Source organism: Macaca thibetana, chromosome 3 (genome assembly GCF_024542745.1).
Source record: "Macaca thibetana thibetana isolate TM-01 chromosome 3, ASM2454274v1, whole genome shotgun sequence".
NCBI classification, from domain to species: domain Eukaryota; kingdom Metazoa; phylum Chordata; class Mammalia; order Primates; family Cercopithecidae; genus Macaca; species Macaca thibetana.
This window is the reverse complement of record NC_065580.1, coordinates 71,963,737-71,981,855: the sequence shown is the minus strand read 5'-3', so window position 1 is coordinate 71,981,855 and position 18,119 is coordinate 71,963,737. Positions and strand designations below refer to the sequence as shown.

The 18,119-nt window shown below is 42.2% G+C and overlaps 1 protein-coding gene across 2 annotated transcripts; it reads left to right on the top strand.

The window, feature by feature from the left end:
- Positions 1-2,431: 2,431 nt before the first annotated feature.
- LOC126951301 (calaxin-like) lies at positions 2,432-17,297 on the top strand. Of its 2 annotated transcripts, XM_050785350.1 has the most exons (3): positions 2,432-3,065; positions 8,077-8,232; positions 17,154-17,297. In XM_050785350.1, exons 1-3 carry the CDS (start codon positions 2,888-2,890, stop codon positions 17,258-17,260), a joined length of 441 nt encoding a protein of 146 aa, XP_050641307.1. In that variant the 5' UTR covers positions 2,432-2,887; the 3' UTR covers positions 17,261-17,297. The 2 variants fall into 2 exon arrangements, with proteins under 2 accessions (XP_050641307.1, XP_050641308.1); XM_050785351.1 differs by lacking the exon at positions 17,154-17,297 and having other exon boundaries at positions 8,077-8,408.
- Positions 17,298-18,119: the final 822 nt, after the last annotated feature.

The window sequence follows — 18,119 nt, the reverse complement described above, 5'->3', positions numbered from 1 at the left end:
TTCATTTTACATTTTTATATAATCAGGTAACATGAAATACAACTTGATGTACAATTTTGCCTGTTACAAAGGATGTGCTAATTATAGTGGTATATGCACAGAACATGTTGGCATGACAACAGGCTGAATAAATAGCTATTTTACTTAAAAATAGCTGTGTTCTTATCAGCTCCCTTTGGACTGCAAGTAAACTTACACAGATAAGAAACACTCCTAGATGTTAAGCCTGAAATAAATAAGACATCCCTAAATTTTTAGCTATTAAAAAAACACACATCTTGGTTTCTTTAAATTTCATACTCAAAGGTGCATACTATTTCCTAATAAAAGGTATCTGTATGCTTTTGAATACACAGAAAATTTAAGGGACATTGTGCATCCAAAAGAAAGTTTCCTAGAATTGTTGTTCGTGAAAATGCCAGAAGATAAGTTGATCAGATCACATGGTCATCACTTTTGTTATGACACAGAACTGCAGATTTACAGACTAGTCCGTTATATAAAGATTATATTCCGCTAGAAGCAACTGTTCATTTTATTAGACTGGGGGAGAAGGTGATTTGGTGAAGAACGGTATTCTTTCCAGAATGTGTTAACTGTCTGGACAACACTTTTTTCTAGTCCTGTGTTGGTAGCCTTAACAGCCTCCTAACAAAGTATGGAAAGAAAAGAAAATTTGACAGAGTAATTTTATTTTTATTTATTTATTTTGTGTGTGTGTGTGTGTGACAGGGTCTCTGTTTCCTGGACTGGAGTGCAGTGGTGTGATTTCAGCTCACTGTAGCCTTGACTCCCAGGCTTAAGTGATCCTCCCACCTCAATCTCCGAGTAGCTGGGACTTCAGGCGCACACCACCATGCCTGGCTAATTTTTTTTATTTTTTGTAGAGACGGGGTTTCACCATGTTGCCCAGGCTGGTCCCAAACTCCTGGGCTCAAGTTACCCACCCACCTCCGCCTCCCAAAGTACTAGGATTACAGGCATGAGCCACTGCGCCTAGCTGACAGAGTAATATTATCAGTTAGGTTTATTCCAAAGTTATTACCCCTGTGCAAATTACATCTCTTCCTCCCTTCCAAACTACCCTTTTTCTTGACAAACTTTACACCAATTTTTTACAAATAGAAGGCATGTTACTAGGATAACGGTACTGGAATAGCTGCTGTAAATCAGTGGATGTTCCAGATAGAAAAATTGGCTTTATACTCGTACTACCTCTTTGTAATTGTTTGGATTCCTTTAGCTGTCATTAGTATAGTTAGATGTTTTAAATACCATTAGAGTGTCCTGAATTTATTTTAACTAGAATACAGATTGACATTCCTTCAATCAAGATGTATTAAAAACCTAATGCTTAATTTTCTGACATTTCTTGGAGACCCATAGACAGGACTCATGGAAACCAAATGAGAACAGCTATTCTTCAGACTTAAGTGACAGGGTTCATACTTTTTTTAAAATTGCCACTTTTTAACTTAAAGTCTATGAATACTCATCTATTTGCTTAAGAAAAGTTTTGAGAAACTTTTTTCCCCAAAACTGTATTTAATCATAGGTCATTGCATCCTTGACTTCCCAGGCTCAAGCCAGCCTCCCACTTCAGCCTTCCCAGTGACTGGAATCTGTGACAGGCATGCCCCGCCACACCTAGCTAATTTTTTTTTTGTAGAGACAGGATCTCCCTGTGTTGCACAGGCTGGTCTCAAACTCCTGGGCTCAAGCAGTCCTCCCACCTCGTTTTCCCAAAGTGCTGCGATTACAGGCATAGGCCACCACGCCCAGCCTTTGCCGTATTTTAAATTTGGGTTTTATATTTTATTTGAAAGTAAGAATCTAGTGCCCTAAATTGTAAAAATCACTTTAATACATTTTCTCGCCTTACCACAGTGAAGGCCAGCAGACATAGATTACGTGTTTGTTCTCTCTACCAGGATTTTACAATCAAGTTAGAACAGTTGACATTTTAGTCAACTTTGGCATAATCACACCATGTTATCCTACCAGTCAACCCAATCAAAGTTGGAGGGGTAAAAGTGAGTTTTTACATTTTTCTAGAAGCTCCCAGATAGAAGCGTTTGGATATCATAAAAGGGTGCTTGGTTAGAGTTTGGAGAAGGTTGTAACCTTTGAAGGAGCTGCTGATAGCCTGGGAAATTACTTCAGCTTAAAGAATAAGGTATTTGTGATTTTACTTAGTTGTTACGTGTTCAAATATGTTTTCAACTGTTCTGTTGGTGCTGAAGGAGTATAAATGATACCAAATACCACTTAAGTGGTGTTTAGCCCTGAAGAAAAATGTTGGAATTGCTATAAATTTTTAAATCACATTAGCTGGGTGTGGTGACTTGTGCCCGCAGCCCATACTTGGGTGGCTGAAGTGGAGGATGGATTGAGCCTGGGAAGCCGAGGTTGCAGTGAGCTATGATTGGGCAATGTGACACAGCAAGACCCTGTCTAAAAAAAATAGGCCAGTCATGGTGCCTCAGGCCTGTAATCCCAGTAATTAGGGAGGTGGAGGTGGGTGGATCGCTTGAGCCCAGGAATTCAAGACCAGCCTGGGCAACATGGCAAAACCCCATCTCTACAAAAAATGCAAAAGATAAGCCAGGTGTGGTGGTGCATGCCTGTAATCCCACATATTCACGAGGCTGAGGTGGGAGGATTGCTTGAGCCCCAGGAGGTGGAAGTTGCATTGAGCTGAGATGGCGCCACTGCACTGCATCCTAGGCAACGTGGCAGAGCAAGACCCTGTCTCAAAAAGAAAATAATAAAATTTTAGATCACAGAAACCTTAATGAAATTACCATATTCGAAGTGGTAGCAACCATTATTGCATACTTTTCCAGTTACTTGAGAACCTTCTGTGTTTGGTTGCTGGGATGTTGCCATGGTCACATTCCACGTTGGGATTGGAGTAGTGAACTGTGGAAACAGTGATAGCTCAGGATGCCCAGGCTTGAAGCTAGGCTATCTGGAAATTCTGGAGTGTGCTAAAGCCACACTGGACATGGACCAGACGGCTCTGAAGAAACTGGTAGAATCCATCAGTGAAACTGTCAAGAGCTGTAAGTACTGACCAGACTTCCAATGCTTCCTGAACATCTTGATTCACAGAAATGTTTAAAAAGCAAAAAGATGAGGATATATTTAAAAAGATACAGAAGCCAACCTGAAAACTGCCAATGGCCAAGGCCGGAACAACTTGAGCAACAAAGTAACATAGTATTCATAGGCGTCTTAGTCTATTTGGGCTTCTGTAACAAAATACCATAGACTGGATTGTTTATAAGCAACAGAAATGTAGTTCTCACAGTTCTGGAGGCTGGGAAGTCCAAGGTCGAGGCTGATTCGCTGTCTGGTAAGGAAGGGCCTGCTTTCTGGCTCATGGGTGGCACTCCCTTGCTGTGTCCTCACCACAGTGGAAGAGACTAGCTAACCCTCTGGGGTCTCTTACTTTATAAGAACACTAGACCTAACTGCCGCTACCTCCCAAAGGCTACACCTCCTCATACCATTAGCTTGGGGGTTAAAATTTAAACCTGAATTTGGTGGAGGCCAGGGAGGGGCCTCAACAGACCATAGCAGTGTATAACCAGTGGTATAAAATAAATACATGTGACAATACTAATTAATAATAATAAATGGAAAAGAAAAATCTTCCTTATGGAAGATTTCTAAATAATAGTATAGATACCACTTCCCAGGGAGTGGAGCTTAATTCCCTTCTTGGGTGACCGGCTTCAAAAGAATAGATCGTGGAAAGAGAAAAATAGTAACTACCATAGAGAGAGCTGGCAGACTCTAGCTTAACCAAATGATCAAGTTTAACAACCATGGTGATATGTCATGTTGAGATCATGGTTCCCTTTACATGTGATTAGAGCAGCACTTTGCATCTGTGGTTTTATTCCCCAAAACACATGATCACAATCTAATCTTGAGAAAAACAGGCAAACACCCAGATGTGATGGCATGCACCTGTAGTCCTAACTACTGGGGAGGCCTTGAGGCAGGAGCATATTTTGAGCCCAGGAGTTTGAGGCTGCAATGAGTTCACGGCACTGCTCTCCCGCCTGGGACACACAGCAAGACTCCATCTCTTTAAAATAAAAAAGAAAAATATAAAAATATTTAAAAAAACAAAATGATGACCATTCCATTCTACAAAATAAATCCAAAACTGTCAGGTTCATGAAAGGCAAGGAAAGACTGAAAACTATCACAGGTTGGAGAAGGCATGACAACCGAATATGGTATCCTGGATTGAATTCTGAGATCAAAAAAAGAATGTTAGTGTAAAAACTGTGGAAATCCAATTAAAGTCTATAGTTAATAGTAATGTACCAATGTTAATACATTAGCTTTGACAAATGTACCATGGTTATGTAAGACATTAGCATTAGGGAGAAACTGGATGAAGAGTATATAGGAACTCTTTGTAATACCTTTGCATCTCTTATGTAAATCTAAAATTATTCCAAACTAAAATGGGTCAATTTCTATTATCTCAACACCATCCTCATTACTGACCCATGGTTTCTCAAATATCATTTACAATGGTTTCTTTTCTCCTTTTCTTTTTGAGACAGAGTCTCACTTTGTCATCCAGGCTGGACTGTAGTAGTAGTACAAACACAGCACACTGCAGCCTCAACCTCCCTAACTCAAGCCATCATTTCACCTCAGCCTCCCAAGTAGCTTGGGCCTACAGGTATGCGCCACCATACTCAACTAATTTTTGTATTTTTTGTAGAGATGGGGTTTCATTATATTGCCCAGGCTGGTCTCAAATTCCTTAGCTCAAGCAATCTGCGCAACTCTGCCTCTAGGAGTGCTGGGATTACAGGCGTGAACCACCATGCCTGGCCTTACAATGGTTTCTTGACCACATGTGAAAGGCCTTTAGATGTAATGAAACATGAGATACACTGGGAAAATTCAGGAAAAGTTAGCTTACTACTTGCTGAAGATTGTATCTAAAATCTTTGATTGCTTTGTTGGATGACTTGTCAACATTTGACTCTCAGAGAAGCTCCTGCCTCTTATTCTTCCAATCTCTCTTTTCTCGGGCTTCCATGTACACACCACTATCGGTGCTAATATTTCCACACCACTGTTGGTGCTAACATTTCCACTCAGATAATAACTTTCTACCAGAGTGGAGCAGGGTGTCTTTCAGGCAAGCATTAATACACTATATTCTATATAATAGATCTACACCTGAGCTTCCTTTTTCTTCATATTCCAAACAAGAAAAGACTTTCCAAGTTTTTATGCTCAAAGCAGCTGCATCCATTTTATGACCTAGCCTTGTAAATCACAGAGCCTCATTTTCACTATATTCTATTGGTTAAAACAGTCACAAAAAGCCCCCTAGTTTAAGAGAAGAAGACATAGACACCATTTCTCTAAGAGAGGAGTATCAAAGTCACATTGTAAGAAGAGCATATTCAATGGGATACATTGATATAATCATCTTTAGGAAAATACAAACTGCCTCATCAGGATTCAACATTAATAAGGTAGTTTCAAGAATCTACTACCAGGTGGCGAGGCACAGCAGCTCATGCCTGTACTCCTAGCCCTTTGGGAGGCTAAGGCAGGCGGATCATATGAGGCCAGGAGTTCGAGACCAGTAAGGCCAACATGGTGAAGTTCTATCTCTACTAAAAATATAAAAATTAGCCAGGCATGGTGGTGGGCGCCTATAATCCCAGCTACTCGGGAGGCTGAGGTAGTAGAATCGCTTGAACCCAGGAGGCAGATGTTGCAGTGAGCCGAGATCGTGCCACTGCCCTCCAACCTGGGTGACAGAGCGAGACTCCATCTCAAAGGGAAAAAAAAGAAAGAAAGAATCTACTGCTAGGCCTGGCACAGTGGCTCATACCTATAATCCCAGCACTTTCGGAGGCCAAGGCAGGAGGACTGCATGAGCCCAGGAGTTGGAGACCAGCCTGGCCAAAATAGTGAGACTTCATCTCTACTAAAAATTTAAAAGTTAATGGTCTTTAGATGGAGCAACTTGGGTGGAGCAGGAGGCCATTATTCTAAATGAAGTAACTCAGGAATGGAAAACCAAATATTGCATGTTCTCATAAGTGGGAGCTAAGCTATGAGGATGCAAAGGCATAAGAATGATACAATGGACTTTAGGGGCTCTGTGGGAAGGGTGGGAGGTGGGTGAGGGATAAAAGACTACATACTGGGTACCATGGACACTGCTCAGATGATGAATGCACCAAAATATCAGAAATCACCACTGAAGAACTTATTCATGTATCCAAAAACCACAGGTACCCCAAAAACTATCGAAATAAACTTTATAAAATTAAAATTAGCCAGACATGGTGGTGTGCACCTATAGTCCCAGCTACTCAAGAGGCTGAGGCAGGAGGCTCTCTTGAGCCCAGGAGTTCAGGACTGCAGTGAACGATTATCGCATCACTGCACTCCAGCCTGGGTGACAGAGAAAGATCCTGTGTCTAAAAAAAAAAAAAAAAAAGCATAAAGTGTAATCTTTTTTTTTTTTTTCAGACAGACTCTCACTCTTATTGCCCAGGCTGGAGTGCAATAATGCAATCTTGGCTCACCACAACCTCTGCCTCCCCAGTTCAAGCAATTCTCCTGCCTCACCCTCCTGAGTAGCTGAGATTACAGGCATGCGCCACCACGCGTGGCTAATTTTGTATTTTTAGTAGAGATGGAGTTTCTCCATGTTGGTCAGGCTGGTCCCAAACTCCTGACCTCAGGTGATCTGCCCACCTCAGTCTCCCAAAGTGCTGGGATTACAGGCATGAGCCACCGTGCCCAGTGACACTTTATGCTTTTAGAGACTGAAGGAGTCTCAGAGATCATCCAGGACAAAACCTAAGTGCTATAGGTGAGGGCAGAGAGGCGTAAGGAAGCTGTATGGCTTGTGTAAGTCTCTCAGCATCTAGCATGAGAAGTGGAAGTGGAACCTAGCGGCTTACTAAGTCTTGTATCCCCAGCCCTCGAAGTCTCACCTGTTGGTTCTCAGTCCTGACAGTGTGTCAGACACTTGTGCACTTGTTCAAAACAGGATTTTACTAAGTCTGGAGTGAGAACCAGGTATGTGCATATTTTAAAATTTCCATTTGAACACTGCAGATCTGATCAGTCACAAAGCCTGAGTTTCTGCAGCATCTCAGGCTCCCTCCCCAGCTTTCTGTCTTTATTTCCACCTTTCTATCCCAAACCCTATGCCTCCAAGCCTGGCTTCCATGCTTCTAGCTTTCCTACTTCAATGGATTTTCCTAAACCACTTTTACTGTTATGCCCCTCTCCTGTTCCAAAATGTTCAGTGGCTTAACCCAAAGATTCTCAACTCCTAGGGCATAGAAGTTGTGCTCTTGTTCAAAAGCTAATTCCTGGGCCTGCTGTTAACAATTCTGGTTTAGCAGATTTGGGGCAAGTTCTGGGAAACTGCAAGCATGGGGCAGTGGAGAAGGGGTTAATTCTCATACAGATGGTACAAAATGACACCGATTCTGACACCTCTGACCAGGCATTGAAGGCCCTCCACCATCAGCTTATCCTCTTCAACCTTGCCATTCTCTTCTTACCAACTCCTTGCTATGCTCGTTATGCTCCCAGTAAGGCATGTTCTATTTCAATCCTAAAATTCTACCTCTTTCCTTTTACTCATGTTGTCCTCTTTTCCTAGAATTTTCCTCCTCTTTAACACCCTCAACACATTTCTTCCTACATAGATACTATGCATCCTTCAAGGCTCAGCTCACAGTCTAGTTGTCCCAGGAAAATGGCCCAACTCCTTTCCCATACTGATTTTTCTTTCTTCACATGCCTATAGTGGTGAATGTTATCTTACATGATTTAGCAGCTGCGTACCGTCTCAGGAAATTTCTAAGTGAGGCCCACATTAATTGTGTAAGCTCTTTAGTAACTAGTCCATATCGTATATATTTTTTTCTATCAGAACACCTAGCATCATAGGAACAAAATAACAAAATAGCTGCTTAGTAAGATATACTTAATTGGACTGAATAACTCATTGATTAAATCTAAGTTGTATTTATTTGCCTTTTCATTTTACAGCCAAAAAAAGTGAGCTAGAGCGTCTCAGAAGACTTTTCCACAGCTTGGTGGGAAGAGCTGATGGAAGATTTAATAACACTGGGCTAGATCGTAACACATTTCGAGGGGTCCTGCACAACGTATTAGGAATGACTGATGACATGTTGGCGAATAGGGGTAAGAAGTCATAAGACACTAAAAAGAGCCAATCTGAAATAGCAAACTACTCAGATCCCGAGTAGCTGGGACTACAGGCATGCACCACCACGCCCAGCTAACTTTTGTATTTTTAGTAGAGACGGGGTTTCACTATGTTGGCCAGGCTGGTCTCAAACTCCTGACCTTGTGATCTGCCCACCTCTGCCTCCCAAAGTGCTGGGATTACAGGCGTGAGCCACCATGGCCAGGCTGAATTTTTTTTTTTTTTTTTTTTTGGAGACGGAGTCTCGCTCTGTAGCCCAGGCTGGAGTGCAGTGGCCGGATCTCAGCTCACTGCAAGCTCCGCCTCCCGGGTTCACGCCATTCTCCGGCCTCAGCCTCCCGAGTAGCTGGGACTACAGGCGCTGCCACCTCGCCCGGCTATTTTTTGTATTTCTTAGTAGAGACGGGGTTTCACCGTGTTAGCCAGGATGGTCTCGATCTCCTGACCTCGTGATCCGCCCATCTCGGCCTCCCAAAGTGCTGGGATTACAGGCTTGAGCCACCGCGCCCGGCCCAGGCTGAATTTTTTTAACTCCAAACTAGAAAGGCATAATTCCAGAGGCATGGTGCTATAAACATAATTGGTTTGATCATGAGGATAGTTTTCAATACAAACTCACTCAGAATTTCATACTTCATAGGTGTACAGCTTTGAGAAATAACCAGTAGGTCCAGGCGCGGTGGTTCACACCTGAAATCCCAGAACTTTGGGAGGCTGAGGCAGGTGGATCACCTGACGTCAGGAGTTCAAGACTAGCTTGGCCAACATGGTGAAACCCTGTCTCTACTAAAAATACAAAAAATTAGCAAGGTGTGGTGGTGCATGCTGAGGCAGGAGAATCCCTTGAACCTGGGCGGCAGAGGTTGCAGTGAGCCGAGATTGTGCCATTGCACTCAAGCCTGGGTGACATGAGCGAAACTCTGCCTCAAAAAAAAAAAAAAAAAAAAGAGAAAGAGAGAAACAACCAGTAATGAGCTAAGTAAGCTAGCAGTATCTTTTTTATTTATTTATTTATTTTTTTTTTATTTTTATTTTTTTTTTGAGATAGTCTCCCTCTGTTGCCCAGGCTGGAGTGCAGTGGTGCGATCTCAGCTTACTGTAACCTCCACCTCCCAGATTCAAGGGATTCTCAGGCCTCAACCTCCAGAGTATCTGGTATTACAGGCATGCCACCAAGTCCAGCTAATTTTTGTGTTTTTAATAGAGATGGGATTTTGCCATGTTGGTCAGGCTGGTCTTGAACTCCTGACCTCAAGTGATACACCTGCCTTGGCCTCCCAAAGTGCTGGAATTACAGGTGTGAGCCACCCCATCCAGCCTGATCAGTAACATTTTTTTAAAAGATACGCAGTTTGTGGCTTTTAATCATGATGTCTTTAGATTCGCATGCTGTAGACATGTAAATTACTAAATGGCTTCATTTTCCTCATAAAAATAAAGAACATGTATCAGTTAGTATAAAAAATGGTAATGACTCTTATTGAAAAACTCAAAGATCATATCTTTAAAATAAAAAAATTACTTAATGTGATCCAGTTAGTTTTAGTAACAGATTTTTTTTTTTTTTTTTTTTTTTTTTTTTTTTTTTTTAATTGAGATGGAGTCTCTGTTGACCAGGCTGGAGTGCAGTGGCACGATCTCAGCTCACGCAACCTCCGCCTCTCGGGTTCCAGTGATTCTCCTGCCTCAGCCTCCAGAGTAGCTGGGATTACAGGCGCCTGCCACCACGCCCAGCTAATTTTTTGTACTTTTAGTAGAGACAGGGTTTCACCATGTTGGCCAGGCTGGTCTTGAACTCCTGACCTCAGGTGATCCGCCCTCCTCGGCCTCCCAAAGTGCTGGGATTATAGGCCTGAACCACCGCACCCAGCCAGTAATAGATTTTTAAGATATACAATTTGATAAGTTTTAACACATGTATACACCTATGAAACCATCACCACAATCAAAATAATTAACATAGTCATCATCTCAAAAAGAGTAAATATCTTAACTTATTTTTATAGGATGATACTAAATTTTCCAATTTTAAAAATAATGTATTATTTTAGTAAATTACCTTTAGATATTGTGCAAACTCTTTAGAACATATTTTTTGCCACTTTTTTTTTTTTTTTAGAGTAAACATAATCCCATTAACTCCGCTGTGTGTCTTCTTGGCGCATAGTAACTGTATAAAACATCACAAATGAAACTCATCAGTGCTCATGGAGGAGAATGTCTCTTTTCTTTCTTCAAGAATACAGCATAAAACACATTTCCTGTAATTTTGATTATTTCAAGAAACTGTGCCAAAAATTTTCCCCCTCAATTTGGGAGAAACATTTTTCTATCTATTCATACTTACATACTGTTGAATTACAAAATAGCACTAAGTTACAATACAATTACACATTCTTTTTATTTCAGTGTTTTTTGCATTTGACAAAGACAATGATAACTACAAAAAAGTAAAAGAGTAGGTTAAAGGATTATCAGTGTTTCTTCAAGGAACTTTTGAAGAAAAGCTGAAGTGTAAGATTTCTGTATGTAATTACTGGCTTGGTAATATATAGACAATTTTGTACTTAGTGAATGCTTAAATGTTTAAAAATATAAAATCAGTGTTCTGTATAGCAACCTTGCAAAAATAGTTCATGACAGCTTAAAAAAAAAAGCAAATGAAATGGGTGGCACAACTGTAAGGTCATGGAAGAGTCTCCAGCCCCAAACATTTCCTTTACTGGTTCTGGAATGCCCAAATGTCACCACCAGGATGGGTCTTTGGCTTATGGCCCACATTAAGAACAACAGCTAAGAGTCAGGGCTTGTGCCAACTCTGATCAGCTGGCAAGACTGCATTTCCGAGGCTGCCTCCGAGGCAGGAAACAGGCTTTGCACATGGCAGTGCATGGGTTATGGAGGGGAAATTCTTTGACATTTATGAATTTTTTAGTTTCTCTGTGTTGTACTTTTTTTCTCCCACTCTAACTTTGCATGAGATGAGATAACTTTTCAATATAGTTTCCAGCTGGTCGTGGTGGCTCACTTCTGTAATCCTAGCACTTTGGGAGAGGCCAAGGTGGGTGGGTTACTTGAGGTCAGCAATTCCAGACCAGCCTGCCACCATGGTGAAACCCCCTCTCTACTGAAAATACAAAAAGTAGCTGGGCGTGGTTGAGCTTCCCTGTAATCCCAGCTCCTGGGGAGGCTGAGGCAGGAGAATTGCTTGAACCCAGGAGGCAGAGGTTGGAGTGAGCTGGGATCACTTCACTGTACTCCAGCCTGGGCGACAGAGTGAGACTCTGTCTCAAAAAATAATAAATAAATAAATAAATATAGTTTCCACTGCAGTGTTTTATACAAAAGTCTCACTGAGGAGTGAACAGTTGTTTTCAGAATGTAAATTCTTGTGGTAATGCTAATATTTGGTGAAAATGGTCTTGACACTGAATGCAGCTGTACACGGTTGAACAGCCTCCCATTATGAAAAAAATTTTCCGTCTCTAATCTCACTTCCTAAAACTGTTTCATATACACTTAAAGATATGTTAATTTTGAGAAAATACTACTTTCTAGTCAGGTTGTATTGCAAATTCATATGTATGCTATAGATTGAAGAAATTCAACAGAAAGACCCAACTAATCTGATAATCTGGAGTTTTATTCTTACTTTTACTAAAACATTTAATTAGATTATAAACCCCACAAAAGCTCCTTCACTGTGGGACTCCCTTATTCACAAATGACCTGAGTAAGATCATTTGTGGGATAAGTGAGTGAACTTTGTGCTTATAAAGATCATGGAAAGCATGACCTTAAGTTCCATGATTATAAGTCATGGAAAGCATTCTCCAGGGAGAGGTTATTTGATAATTTTGGATAGTGCAGATGAACACACCCCAAGGACATTACTGATTCACCATCCGAATACATCCAAAAACGTTCTTTGTCAGCAATATAGTGAAGTGTGTACTTCGTTTTTGCACTCTATGTAAGAAGAGAATCATAATATTGACATAGATACACACATGCATATACATGTATGTATATATATGTATTGCATGATCAAAGGTTTAAAAACTTCATCTCAAAGCTCCTTGATTACAGCTTCATATCATTTTTAAACTTGCAATATAAAAATCCAGAAATTACATTTTTCTTTTCACATCCCAAGGAATATTTAATCTGATAGAAAAAATATAAAGAGTGCTTTATTCTAAAATCTCTCTACCGTATAATAGATTAAACTCGTCATTGTGTGGAATATCCATTGTTTTTTCTTTTAGTATCATAAATTGAAATAACTAAAGAGAAGACTAATGACACTTGAACTGCTGTTATTCAAATCTTTAAACTTCTTATGCTTTAAAAAGTCTGTAAGTTTATTATTTAAATGGAGATGGTTACATTTCTCGAAAGCAAATACTTGACATGTTGAAGAACAGTCTACACCAACAGTCATCTGAAGAAGAGACTATGAAGGAATTAAAGAATTGGTAGATATAACACGGAAGAAAATGGTAAGAATTAAAAACTGCAGTTCATTATAGTTAGATAGAGCTAAGGAAATGATTTCTTTTCTTCCATAATGAATGTAGCCTTTATGAGTGCAGGGGTTTTTGTTTGTTCTCTGACCTAACTATTGCCTAGAACAATGCCTGACTGATAGCGGTGCTCAACAAATATTTATAGAATAGCTGGGCAACTAAATGAATCACTATACAAAATGAATGCTTATTTTACTATTTTTAAAATTTTACTCAGTAAAACCTCATTAGTTTAGGGGGAGACCAGATGCAATGCATGTACAACTGGATGCTACTCTATTTTGCCTTTATGACCTAACTCCTCCAATCCATCTACATATTCATTATAATACAATAACATAATAATAAAAATAGTTGACCCCTCTAAAGTGCTTTCTAAATGCAGGGCCCTTCAGGGAGCTTTAATGTGTGAACTCATTTTATTTTATTTTTATTTTTTATTTTTTTTGAGACAGAGTCTCGCTCTGTCACCCAGGCTGGAGTGCAATGGTGAAATCTCAGCTCACTGCAGCCTCCGCTTCCTGAGTTCAAGCGATTCTCCTGCCTCAGTCTCCCGAGTAGCTTGGATTACATGCGCCACCACACCCAGCTAATTTTTGTATTTTTAGTAGAGATGAGGTTTCACCATGTTGTCCAGGCTGGTCTCGAACTCCTGACCTCATGATCCTCCCACCTCGGCCTCCCAAAGTGTTGGGATTACAGGTGCGAGCCACCGCACCTGGCCGTGAACTCATTTTATTCTCAAAACAACCTCACTGTCATGGGATTCTTGGGGTGTCACTTTGCCAGCCAGAAACCTCTGTGGCTAGTGGCACCTTTGTCCAAATTTTGCTCAGTCCCGCTGGACTCATTCCATCCACTCGGCCTGGCAGGCTTGCGCTTGGCTTGTGCTACTGACCCTAGATCCCATGCCTGCCAAGGGTGAGTCAGGCACAGAGCAGCAAAGGGTGTGGTGTGTGAGTGAATGATCACGGGGTCCAGCCACTGCGCACACTCAGGCACACTGGCTGCGGTGGGGTGGCCAGCTCCAGGTGCCAGCATAAGCGCTAACTCCCTGTGGGGCTGCAGCTGGACCAGGTGTACCGCAAGCAGCTTCCACGGCTGGCACCAGCGAATGTGGTGGTGCCCAGAAGCTTGGAGAAGCCAGGAACTACAGATTCCCAAGCAGGGTGTCGCATCCCTGGCTTGCGGAGCTCCTAGGTCTGGGCTCTCTGAAGGGCCGCAGCTCTTCTCTCCTTCTCTCTTCTTAACTGAGAACCCACCCCTTTCCACCCCAGAGCCTGTCTGCCTCCTGCCATTGTTCATGGCACCCAGGTTGTTTGGGCCAAGGAGTGCCTGCAGGCCAGCGCTGAGCTGCTTTCAGCACCCCCTTGGCCTTCCCTCCAATGCTAGCCAGTGCCCAAAGTCCGGAGGGGGCTAAGTCAGCAGGGGACTGATGTGTCAGCACTGCCCTGAGTGTGCGCACACCTGGCCAGGTTGCAATAGTGCCCTGGCTCAGCCTCAACTTTGCTCTAAGATTGGAGTGGGTTCCGGAGCAGGGAGAGGCCAGGAAGTGGCAGCAGGTGCTTCCAAGCCTGTGGAGTAGGCGCTGGGAGAAGGGAGAGGTCAGAGAGTGGCAGCAGGCACCTCCAAGCCTGGAGGGGGAAGGGGGGCCTTCCCGGCCCCCAAGAGTGCAGAGATGCCTGGGTCCGCAGCTGTGGCTTGGGCAGCTGCAGCTGTGCTCAGGAGGGTGGGGATCCTGCCTGCTACCTAGAGCACACAGCCCCAGTCACACCTCCCTGCTGCAGCTGACACCTTTGTAGTGGCCGCTCCAGATGGGCCACTGTTGCCATCGCTATGAAGTAGAAACTATTATCTCCATTTTGCAAAGGAGAAAACTGAAATACAGAAAGGTTTACCCAAGGTCACTAGAAAATGGGGTGCATAATTCATCTCTCAATAAAACCTAAGGTAATTCTTGGCCAAGTGCAATGGCTCACACCTGTCACCCCAGCACTTTGGGAGGCTGAGATGGGAAGATCTCTTGAGGTCAGGAGTTCAAGACCGGCCTGGCCAACATGGTGAAACCTCGTCTCTATCCAAAAGAGAAAAATTAGCCAGGCGTGGTGGTGCACATCTGTCATCCCAGCTACTCGGGAGGCTGAGACAGGAGAATCACTTGAACCCAGGAAATGGAGGTTGCAGTGAGCTGAGATCATGCCATTGCACTCCAGCCTGGGCAACAGAGCGAGACTGTGTCTCAAAAAAAAAAAAAAAAAAAAAAAAAAAGCCTAAGGTAGTTATTTTACTGTGAACATGGTGTTTTCTACCTTTTCTTTCTTTGATCCTAAGCTGGATACCAGTGAGGTTTTGTGAATCTAAGGCTGCCCAGGCCCGGTTCACCTGTATTACTTTGGAGTTCAGGAAAGAAACAGATGGTGGGAGGTTTTGGAGTCTCAGATGCAGATAATGCAGTCTCCAAAGTATCCTCTTCTTTTGGAAATATACTCACTAGGCCTGTTAGGGCTGAGGGTAGAGTTCTTCTTGAGAGACAGTATGTTTCCCAGTACCACACATACCCTTCTTTCTTTGTATGAATATATTTTTTTAATTTTTAATTCTTGCGGGTACATAGTAGATATATATATTTATGGGGTGCATGAGATACTTTAATATAGGCATGTAATGCATAATAATCACATCATGGTAAACGGGGTATCCATTCCCTCAAGCATTTATCCTTTGTGTTACAAATAATCCAATTACAGTCTTTTAGTTATTATTAATATTTTGGGTTTTGGGGGGTTTTTTTTGAGAAAAAGTCTCACTCCATTGCCCAGGCTGGAGTGCAATGGCGCCATCTCAGCTCACTGCAACCTCTGCCTCCTGGGTTCAAGCAATTCTCCTGCCTCAGCCTCCCTAGTAGCTGGGATCACAGGTGCCAAAAATTAGGTGTCCAGCTTAATTTTTGTATTTTTAGTAGAGATGGCGTTTCACCGTTGTGGCCAGGCTGGTCTCGAACTTCTGACCTCAAGTGATCCGCCCGTCTCGGCCTCCCAAACTGTTGGGGTTACAGGCGTGAACCACTGCACCTGTCTCTTTCAGTTATTTTTAAATGTACAATGAAATAATTGTTGACTATAGTCACCCTGTTGTGCTATCAAATACTAGTCCTATTCGTTCTTCCCATTTTTGTACCTATTAACCATCCCCCCCTCACCCCCACCCCTCTATTACCCTTTCCAGCCTCTGGTAACCATTCTACTCTCTATTTCCATGAGTTCAATTGTTTTAATTTTAACTCCCATATATAAGTGAGAACATGTGAAGTTTGTCTTTCTGTGTCTGGCTTATTTAACTTAACAAAATGACCTACAGTTCCATCCATGTTGTTGCAAATGACAGGATCTCATCCCTTTTTATGGCTGAATAGCACTCCATTGTGTATATGTACCACATTTTTTTTTCTGAGATGGAGTTTTGTTCTTGTTGCCCAGGCTGGAGTACAATGGCATGATCTCGGCTCACTGCAACCTCCGCCTCCTGGGTTCAAGCAATTCTCCTGCCTCAGCCTTGAGAGTAGCTGGGATTACAGGTACATGCCACCATGCCCGGCTAAGTTTTGTATTTTTAGTAGAGACGTGGTTTCGCCATGTTAGCCAGACTGGTCTCAAACTCCTGACCTCAGGTGATCTGCCCACCTTGACCTCCCAAAGTGCTGGGATTACAGGCGTGAGCCACTGCGCCCCGCCACATTTTTTTTATCCATTCACCTGTTGATAGACACTTAGGTTGCTTCCTAAGTGGCTTGGCTATTATGGGTGGTGCTGCAATAAGCATGGGAGTGCAGCTATCTCTTCAATATCCTGATTTCTTTTCTTTTAGATATATACCAAGCAGTGGGATTGCTGGATCATATGGTAGTTCTATTTTTAGCTTTTTGAGACAAGGTCTCACTCTGTCACCTAGGTTGGAGTGCAGTGGCATGATCACAGCTCACTGCAGTCTTGACCTCCTGTGCTCAAGCAATCCTCCTGCCCCAGACTTAAGAGCAGCTGGGACTACAGGCGTGTGCCACCATAACCAGCTACTTTTTTTTTAACTTATTTTTTTAGAGACAGAGTCTCACTATGTTGTCCAGGCTGGTCTTGAACTCCTAGATTCAAGCAATCCTCCTGCCTCTGCCTCCTAAATTGCTGGAACTACAGATGTGAGCCACCACGTCCAGTTTTGAGGAACCTCCAAACTGTTCTCCATGGTGGTTGTACTAATTTACATTCCTGCCTACAGTGTACGAAGGTTCCCTTTTCATCACATCCCTGGCAGCATTTGTTATTGCCTGAGTTTGGGATATAAGCCTTTTTTCTTTTTCTTTTTTTTTGAGACAGAATTTCACTCTCGTTGCCCAGACTGGAATGCAATGGCGCGATCTCGGCTCACCGCAACCTCCGCCTCCCAGGTTCAAGTGATTCTCCTGCCTCAGCCTCACAAGTAGCTGAGATTACAGGTGCCTGCCACCACACCCAGCTAATTTTGGATTTTTAGTAGAGACGGTTTTTTCCATGTTGGTCAGGCTGGTCTTGAACTCCTGACCTCAGGTGTTCCAAGGTGCTTGGCCTCCCAAAGTGCTAGGATTGCAGGTGTGAGCCCCCACACCCGGCCGATATAAGCCATTTTAAATGGGGTGAGATGATATCTCATTGTAGTTTTGATTTCCATTTCTCTGATGATCAATGATGTTGAGTACCTTTTCATATACCTGTTTGACATTTCTACATTTTCTTTTGAGAAATGTCAGAACTTCTGCCCATTTTTAAATCATATTGTTAGATTTTTTTCCTTTACAGTTGTTTGAACTCCTTATATATTCTGGTTATTAATTCCTTGTCAGATGGATAGTCTGCAAATATTAATATTATCTCCCATTCTATGGGTTTTCTCTTCACTTTGATTGTTTCTTTTGCTGTGCAGAAGTTTTTAAACTTTCATGATCCAATTTGTTCACTGTTGCTTTGGTTGCCTGTGCTTGTGAGAAATCTTTGCCCAGACCAATGTCCTGCAGAGTTTCTCTGATGTTATCTTGTAGTAGTTTCATAGTTTGAGGTTTTACATTTATGTCTTTAATCCATTTTGACTTGATTTTTGTATATGGTGAGAAGTAGGGGTCTAGTTTCATTCTTCTGCATATGGATATCCAGTTTTCCCATCACCCTTTACTGAAGAGACTGTCTTTTCCTTAACGTATGTTCTTGGCACCTTTGCCAAAAATGAGTTCACTGTAGATGTATGGATTTGTTTCTGAGTTCTCTATTATGTTCCATTGCTCTGTGTGTCTGTTTTTATGCCAGTACCAT